The 9042-nt window shown below is 42.8% G+C and overlaps 1 protein-coding gene across 3 annotated transcripts; it reads left to right on the top strand.

The window, feature by feature from the left end:
- vdac3 (voltage-dependent anion channel 3) lies at nucleotides 1-9030 on the top strand. Of its 3 annotated transcripts, XM_022207811.2 has the most exons (10): nucleotides 40-131; nucleotides 3409-3524; nucleotides 4934-5005; nucleotides 5225-5274; nucleotides 6270-6422; nucleotides 6577-6629; nucleotides 6754-6981; nucleotides 7092-7242; nucleotides 7814-7871; nucleotides 7967-9030. In XM_022207811.2, exons 2-10 carry the CDS (start codon nucleotides 3413-3415, stop codon nucleotides 8056-8058), a joined length of 969 nt encoding a protein of 322 aa, XP_022063503.1. In that variant the 5' UTR covers nucleotides 40-131; nucleotides 3409-3412; the 3' UTR covers nucleotides 8059-9030. The 3 variants fall into 3 exon arrangements, with proteins under 3 accessions (XP_051806848.1, XP_022063503.1, XP_022063502.2); XM_051950888.1 differs by lacking the exon at nucleotides 3409-3524 and having other exon boundaries at nucleotides 1-131; XM_022207810.2 differs by lacking the exons at nucleotides 40-131; nucleotides 3409-3524; nucleotides 4934-5005; nucleotides 5225-5274 and adding an exon at nucleotides 5342-5756.
- The last annotated feature ends 12 nt before the right edge of the window (nucleotides 9031-9042 follow it).

Genomic DNA, 9042 nt, shown 5'->3' with positions numbered 1-9042 from the left:
ACAACGGCCCCGCCCTCGGCCGGAGGTCTGACTCGCGCCTGCGCAGTGAGTTCTTCTTTTTTCTCCTTTACAGTCCGCTGCTGCATCGACCAGCGCTCGCAAACTCTGCACACTCCGCCCCGTTAATAAAGGTAAGAAATAACTGCTTTCGTTGCACACATTAAATTAGTTGTCTTGTGCGCAGCTCGTACTTGTTGTCAACAGTCGTCTTGCTGTCACAGAGAAATGAGTCACACACTAATAGGTGGGAGAACCGCAGACGGGAATGTCAAGGTTTTAGTACCAGTTCAGGCCTGTGTGGATCCCGTTAGTTCACAGAATGCACGACTGCAACCCTCCTGAAAAAGGATCTCCACAGATATGTTATTGAGCTTTTTTTTCTTTTTCTTTTTTTTTAAATTTGCGATCATCGATGGGGACATGTTTGACCTGAAATGCTGTTCATGAACTTGCTGTTCTGGAGCAACATCCAGACTAACTTAAAGTAAAGGTTGTGCTTTTGAAAAGTGACATGTCAAAACAGACTCTTAGGAACAATGGAAAGCAGAGTTGGACACATCTGGTAATAAGCAGTTTTTTTATGAGATGGGGCGGTATGATGCCATAAATCCAGTTAAAACGCCTTATCTGTGCGTCTAAGCACTGAGAGTTACATATCTACTACTGTTATCTTTCAGCACCTTCCTCCTGTCCATTCCTTAACACACAGTCTGATTACACTGTTATAGTGACCCACACTGAGTATTTATTATGTAAGTTGCATGAATGAATATTTAATAGTAAGACCTGTAGTGTTTTAACTCTTTATAAATTGACATTGCTGTTAAATTGAGTATTTGCATTGTGTAACTATCCAAAGTTTTGAATTCAGGCTTGTTGATTCAATGCCAGACTGTCTCATAGCTAAAAAAAAAAAAAGTGTTACAGGATGTATTACGTGACCCAAACCCAGTGATAAACAACAGCGATCGGTCACTGTTGTTATGTACACAATAAAACCCACTGGAAGTGACTCTCGTACTCACCAGATCACTCTGTGGAACAAATGCTGTCCACATTATGCTATTCACATTCAAGCTATAAATTGTCTTGGAGTAACTTGACTAAACCTGACCTTATCTCCTACACACACATTCCTTGTTATATGACACACACACACACACACACACACACACACACAAACACACACACTTGTCTTGGTTTCACCTAATCTGGAGGTTGGGCCCGTGTTGGGCAACTGCTTGTTTACACTATTTTTTGTGTTTTTTTGTCTGGTATCTGGTCATTAGTTTGTTATCAATGCATTTCCACATTAAAGAGCAGTTTTTCAGCAACTGCATGATTGTCAAACGTATGCTGATGTTATTAGTCATAAAAATTGTAGGAGAATGTCGATTTGCATTACTAGTCAGATATTTTTTAGAAAACTGACTTCACCTTTACAAAAGGAAGAAACTGCTTGCTTTTCTTCCATTCTAATTAACACAGAGATGCATTAATTAATTCATACGTTACATAGCATTATAAACGTGTAGATTTCCCAGTAACGATCATTTTAATCAAAAGTTATGGCGGTAATGTAGCACCTGTGCTTTGTTAGAGAAGAACACCTCTCTATCTCGCTGACAATTTACTTTTCCTTTTAATTTTGCTGATGTACCAGGTTTTAAGAGCAGGTTTCTATTGCGTAACCTGAAAATGCGTCACACTGAACGGTTTATCTGTACACCATTACTACAAAGACAAGAAAGGATAAAATAAAACTTTATGTCTTACTGGAATGAATGGACATCTAATTGTCGACAACTGCCTTGCTCGTGTGCTAACCTTCTTCCTTTCACCTGCTCTTCTTTTTTGTGGGTGCCATTTTGACTTTTGAGCTTCAAACGGTCATCTGGTTGCAGCTCACGAAAGCGCTGCGATGAATGACAGCAGTCTGTTTACATAAACACAGTGTGGAGGTAGAAGGCAGACAAACACACCAGTTTTTATAGGGGCTTCAATACGCCGAACCTGGAGGAGGGCGAGTGTTGAAAGCCAAGTCACATGCGCTGTAGTGTCAGGTTCACCTGGGCTAAATTTAGAGCTGAGACCTACCGATGAAGGGGAAGGGTCAAAAATGGAGTGTGTAGAGATGTGGGGGTGAAGGGGATGCAGAGTGGAGAAGACATGTGTGTGACGGGTGGAATGACAAAGACAGAGAGGGGATTGTATGTGGTCAGCAAAAAGCAGGTCAGCTGGCACGTCGCTGCTGACTGAGAAACCATGAGCAACACCGAGGCCGAAGATCAGACACGTTCTGTGTGAGAGTGATGGAGATCTGAAAGGACTTAAAGCAACAGGATCTTCTTTTCCTCCAAAGTTAGATCAGGTTTGACCATTTCATTTGACAGATTTCTGCATTTGTGGTCTTTCCCTGATGTTTCCTCAAACCTAAGGTGGATATAATCAGTATTGTGATGCAAAAATGACAAGGACAGTATGAAAGAGGGTCACTTGTAGAGATTAACATATAGAGAATTAGTAGCTGCTTCTGCAAATACTGCTTCAGTGAGCTTATTTTTATCCCTCTGATCTGTGATGGAAAAGGTTTGGTTCCATTTGGTTAAACAGACAAAGTTGGAGGAAAAATCAGGAGAAGATAACAAATGCAGAAATCTCTCAAGTGAAATAGTTGCTGGCATTGTTTGCAGACAGCTTTCTCACTTTGGTCAGCTGTATATAGTTAATATCAGATATGGAGCCAGAGACTTCCCAGGAATTAATTAAGTTAAATTTGTCACATCCCTCTGAATTCATGATCATTTTGCTACATAACTGCTGGATGTATAAACAGGCAAATGTTAAAGATCCATGTTGTGTTTGTTTCTCCTGTGTCTTAATAGTCAAAAACATCAGTTATTGCACGACTGATGAATAAGAACTAAAGTTACGTTTAACTTTAACTGTAACCGCTGCTTCTTTTGTCATAAACATTCCGTAATTTAGAGAAATACTGAAGATTTCAATGATGCAACACATGCAAATGTGGAAAAGGTACATGTGGAGCTAGATTAGTGTATGCACAGCACTCTGACCCTGTGACATCAACTTGCATACTTACTTGAATAATGTGTTATCAGGGGTCTTGTTAGGGGCACAGAGGCAGCAGATTTCACCAGATCATTGCTACACACCTGCACACAGTCCTTATCAGGTTCACATGTGGTGCACAAAGTACATATGTTCACCCCTGTGGCCCAAGCACACACTATACAATGTGACGCAACAGCCATGGAAGCTATACAGCAGAAAAACACACTACTCTCAGACAAGACCCTGCATTGTGCGACGATGCTGATGAAAACGATGCACAACATCTTGCCAAAAGTTTTCTGTTGTCCCTCCTTGCGCTTCTCTGGTCTGAAGACACATGGCAGAGAAAGTGGGGATTGTGGTGCAGCAGGACAAGACAGGAAAAGGCAAGCAGGCAGAGAACAAAGACCACTGTGTGACATGTCAGCAACATGCACCCAAGAGACATGGTGAGTGGGGGGTGTGTGTGCTTGTAGAGCGACAGATGGGTTATCATCAGGGTCCCTGGACTGCACTTTGGCCCCATTTCTGTTAGAAGCCAGACCTCAAGATGATAAGACACCTTGGATGTTAGCAGTTTTCACTGTTACCTTGTGTTAATTCCAATGAGCTGTTCAGAATTAGATGATCTGCGCTGGCTCAGTCATGGATGCATTAGCTGATGGAGGCTGTATTTCTCTCAGCAAAGCGTCCGGACGCTGCAGAAGAGAGGTGAGATTAATGGTCGGTGGGGAGCAGGGGGGGGAAGCACAGCCAGTAGTTAAACATTAAACCAGCTTCAGCTCTGAAGTGAATGCAGGATATTCTAAATGCTCCAGCAAAGTCACCTTGTCAAAAATGTCTTCTTCACACACACACACACACTGACCCATGGGACCCTGATGACTGTGTGGACGGTGCGGTGCAGTGCTGTGCAGGAGTGGTAGTTGCTGACTAACCAATCCAGCTACTGCTTATGTTTGCTCTGCTGCATTGGCCTGTATAGTATTTCTGCGCAGAATACATCTCTTTCTCTTCAGGGTGGAGATGCTTTTTTTCCTTCTTAGTTTAAACACCGTAGTGACTCATGCAACAAGAGTTCCTTGTGGTCTTTTAAAATATTTGCACATTTTCTGTCCCTCCCTACTAGAGAAACAGCTCCATTAGTTTAACAACCTCTGCTGCTTGCTAATGGACTGCTGCCAAGTGATCAATAGGGTTTACATGGAAGACGGAGGGGGGGAGGGGAGAGCCTGGATATCACCATGTCCTAGACAGACCCCCCATCTGCTGTACTGATTGTTTGCAAATAAATAATTGGTAGAAAATGCTATCTGCAACACTTTTCTTAACCTGCGGTGCTTTCTGGGCTGCACTGCTCAGCTGCCATAAAGATGCGGAGCCTATGTAGTGTTCAGTTTATGTCTGTTTGAAGCATTTTAATTTGAAGGGGCACTCCACTGATTTTGGAGCAATACACAATCTCTATTGTAGAACTTGCATAACATCTAAGTTAATGCCTGATGTGGCAGGATTGTCTTCATGTGTTTTAAATAAACTCTGTGATGCGAGCTGGAGGAGAATGAAAGATGTGGGTGTTTGAGGTAGGGAAGGTCTAATAAAAGATGCTTACAGTTGCGTCATGGGAAATGTGTGCTCTAGAAACCCATCTTAGGACTAAAAATCAGGGAATATATCAGCCTCTGTTGCAGAGACTTTTAAAAAAAATCGATCTCTTGCAAGTTCAAAAATTTTGTGAAGATGCGTTACTAAATTGCTGGAGTATCCCTTTACAGGAACAATATATCATTCAGGTTAATGCACTGAAATGTGTTATTGTTTATGTGTTTTACTGATGTGAGTGTGTCTGTTTCCTCAGGCACAATGGCTGTTCCTCCTGCATACTCAGACCTGGGAAAATCTGCCAAAGACATCTTCAATAAGGGCTATGGTAAGTCAACACAAACACTCTCGACTTTGCTTCTTGTGCGTAAGTTGGGTTGATGCAGGGGTCATGTTCAAGTTTTTTTTCTTCCTCTGTGTCACAGCTGTTTATTTGTGCTGCAGCTTATAGAGCCACACCGTGCAGTACCAGGATGTCGCGTATTTTTCTAGCCTTTCTTTGTAGTTGTTTTTTTTTTTTTTTAAATTATGTTTCCTTTCTCCCCAGGCTACGGAGTGCTGAAGCTAGACGTTAAGACCAAGTCTCAGAGTGGTGTTGTAAGTATTACTGTCGTCTCCGTGAGCTCTGATGTGTTTAAATTTCAACTTCAGGCCTCTCTGAGCGCTCAGATCAAATGGCTGACTCACCGCGTTGCAGCTCTTCATGTCACAGTGTGCCTGATGTGTGCTACATACAGAGTCAGCAGAGAAACACTGTCTGACCGATGAGTTTATTCCTTGCTCTCGTCTCTGTATCCGAATGGGAAGAAGGAAGAAGTGGTGTTTAGCTTCAGACATGCTGTGCGTCTGTGTAGCTGTAAACCTGTTGCCATAGTAAAACCATAAATGAGTACTTGCACACAGAGTTTTGCACACGCCACAAAACTCACTGAGAAATGTTTTCCTTCTGTTTCCAAGCTTCTGCTTTTCATTTTCCCAGCGAGCGGATACATTTCCTCATGTAAACTCTGTGTGGTTCTCCCTAATTTCCTCTCTTTTCTCTTTTTTTCTGCTCCTTCTATGGACTCTCCTGTCAGATGGTAAGAGAGAGAGGGAGTGAATGTGTGTGTGAATAAGTAATGATTAAACACAGGTGCACTGCAGGGTAAGCAAGTGATGGCGGTTATGTGTTTGTGAGCAGACAGATGATGTGTGCAGGCTTCGTGCCAGCTGTCTCTTTGCAGCGGTAGCTCGTCTAAGTCGAAGCATTACCCCAACTGCAGCCGTAACAGCATTGATAGTGGAAAAAAAAACACTCACAACCAACCTCTCCCTCACAGTCCTGCCTAGATTTTCCTTCCCAACTCGTTTCTCTATCTTTAAGGTTTAGTTATTCTTTCAATAACCAGCCATACAAACCTGACAGGGATTGTGTGGCAGAGGAAAGCCAAAGGAGCAATGCTTGCTTCCCTCATCTTTTTATTTCCCTGTATGCACTCTCATCCTCCCTGCCTCTAGTTTCTGTAGCTGTAGCTCTAAAATGCCTTTCTGCTTCCCTTTCCACCTCATCTTCCATCTCCCCCCTCATTACACCGTCCTTTTTTCTCCTGCAGGAGTTTGCCACCTCCGGCTCCAGCAAAACAGACACAGGGAAGTCAGTAGGCCACCTGGAGACCAAGTACAAAGTGAAAGAGCTGGGCCTCAGCTTCAACCAGAAATGGAACACAGACAACACTCTCACCACAGAAATCACCATGGAGGACCAGGTGGAGTCAGAGAAACAAGATATTAGTCGTTGTAAACAGCTTGTGAAAAGATTCTACATTAGTAGCCAGTTCAGATATATTGAGAACATCAATATATTCATGATCAGACTGAATATAAATTTATCAATCGGTGCTTCCTGTCTCCTGTCTGCAGCTGGCTCAGGGCCTGAAGCTCGGTCTGGACACGTCATTTGTGCCCAACACTGGGTAAGAGCAATCCTGTTCATGTCTTAAATACATTTAATACAAAATGGATAGTCTTGAGTCAATGCATATCCACATTACAGGTATATTAATAATGCAGTACTGCTTTCTCAATTACCTTCTGTAGCAAGAAGAGTGCCAAACTGAAGACCGCCTACAAGCGGGACTTTGTGAATGTGGGCTGTGACCTGGACTTTGACATGGCGGGTCCCACTGTCCACGCAGCTGCTGTGCTGGGCTATGAAGGCTGGCTGGCCGGTTACCAGCTGGCTTTCGACACTGCCAAATCCCAAGTGACTCAGAACAACTTTGCCCTTGGATACAAGGCCGGTGACTTCCAGCTTCACACCGATGTGTGAGTCACTTCATCCTAGAACAGACAAGCAGGAAACGGAAGTCATACAGTGTGTGTGTTTCTATTTTTCCCCTCACTTCTTAAATTGTATTTTTGGTGGCGTGTTTCAGTAACGACGGCACAGAGTTTGGTGGCTCCATTTACCAAAAGGTGAACAGCAACTTGGAGACAGCGGTCCATCTGGCCTGGACAGCAGGCAGCAACAACACACGCTTTGGGATTGGAGCCAAGTACCAGCTGGATAAGGATTCCTCCGTGTCTGTAAGAGCTGACCTCAGAACATCTTAAAAGCTATACAACCCCTTTTTCTCCAGTTTAAAGCTAAGCATGCCACAGTATAGTTCACTATATTCACCTGGGTTGCAATTTTGGCATCACAAGATTTGCTTATTAGCGCTAAACACAAAGTACAGCTGATTCTGATGAAAATGTTTCTAGCTTTGCAGCTTTGCATTTGATGATAAACTATTTGACAAATTTCACCTTGTAAGTGAACATGTGTACAACTATGATCATATATTCCATAGTTGTCCAGATATTTCACAAAACCCCCAGAATGTTTGTCTGGAGGTGGAAAAATAAGAGAATCATTTTCTATTAATGTTCCAGGATCAATAGTTGTTGATATTTCAAAAATGTTGCCGCCCTGAGAGCCAAACTCACTAATCCTACACTCGTTACCTCACATACTCCTAAAGCACCATCATCTAACTCCTCTGCAGTTGTTGACCTGAAGCTATATGATTTAAATTATATAACCCATCTATGTGCTGAGCTACTGCTGCATTCATGATCATCTCACCTTTCTGTGATGTTGTGTTTCTCCTCACAGACCAAGGTCAACAATGCCTGCCTCGTCGGAGTTGGATACACACACACCCTCAGAACAGGTGAGCTGATTGACCAATTAAAAAAGAGCGCGTTCTGTACCAAAAAGACCCGCAGATCATCAGTGCCACTGCTGAATGCGTCATTGTCTCTGCAGGAGTGAAGCTCACTCTCTCGGCTCTGATTGACGGGAAGAACGTGAACGGCGGCGGACACAAAGTGGGCATGGGCTTTGAGCTGGAGGCGTAAAGATTCAGCAGGACAGGCGAGAAGAGGAGGAGGAGAGCAACACAGGAGAAGAATAAAGAGCCCAAATGTGACGACGCGGCAAAAGTCCACTCGGCGACACGTTAAAAACACATCTTCCCTCTGAGTCCTGTACACATAAGCGCACGGATGCACACATTCTTTGGCCTTAACCCCGAAACCCTGAGCAGCCTCCAAGACCTCCAGTACTGTAATTTTAAAACAATCACGCATTATTTCCTTTTAATTGTACCACATTTACAGTTCACACAAATGGATTTTGAGCATATATCATCAGAACACAGCAAAAGAACAGACTTCTCAGTGGGAAGATTCATGCAAAACTGTTGTTCTCCAATAATGTACTACTTATGACCAGTTTGACCACACAAAGTGCACTTTTAAAAGTGCATTTGTCTCAGACATATCCGTGTTCTTTCTGAAACCAGATTTGAAGCACCTTTTTATTGTGACTGTGTGGTCAGCCAAGTTGGGTTCAGATATACTCTGGGTTTAAGACGTTAGTAGGATTATTAGAGGATGCTTGTTTTGGTATGTTGTGATTTTGCTGCATGCTTTGAAGGCTAGAGGGAAGTTTTCTGACTTTTCATTGTCATATTGACAAGTACAGCGACTGTAAACAGATGCAATAGAGGCTGGAAAAGACGGGTCACACTTCTCAGACTGAGTGGACTGACTGATTCCACCAGCTGACCTCAGTAACACAGTTATTAACTGTGAACCCTCAGTTGCCTAAATATCTATTTTTTTTCAGGTCCTGTTTGGTAAAATGGGCTGATGGCAATTTGGATCTGTGTCACCTCTTTGTCTTGTCATGTTTTGTGTCCTGTACCTGTTCAACCTTTACCACTACATTTCACTTTATCTGTGCTTTGTATAGGAGAGTTAGTCAACAGTTAGGACCTCAAACTAATTTTATTGAATAAATGGAATAAAGAATGTCAAACACTACAATCTAGACGGGTT

This window comes from Acanthochromis polyacanthus, chromosome 7, assembly GCF_021347895.1.
Source record: "Acanthochromis polyacanthus isolate Apoly-LR-REF ecotype Palm Island chromosome 7, KAUST_Apoly_ChrSc, whole genome shotgun sequence".
In the NCBI taxonomy this organism is placed as follows: domain Eukaryota; kingdom Metazoa; phylum Chordata; class Actinopteri; family Pomacentridae; genus Acanthochromis; species Acanthochromis polyacanthus.
This window is presented reverse-complemented; position numbering and strand designations above follow the sequence as displayed.

Bases quoted from the DNA above. Each gene is read 5' to 3' on its own strand.
- vdac3 (XM_022207811.2), top strand. From the start codon at position 3,413: ATGGCAGAGAAAGTGGGGATTGTGGTGCAGCAGGACAAGACAGGAAAA. The intron at 3,525-4,933 runs GTGAGTGGGGGG...CTGTTTCCTCAG, and splicing joins ACATGCACCCAAGAGACATG to GCACAATGGCTGTTCCTCCT. The intron at 7,243-7,813 runs GTAAGAGCTGAC...TTCTCCTCACAG, and splicing joins ATAAGGATTCCTCCGTGTCT to ACCAAGGTCAACAATGCCTG.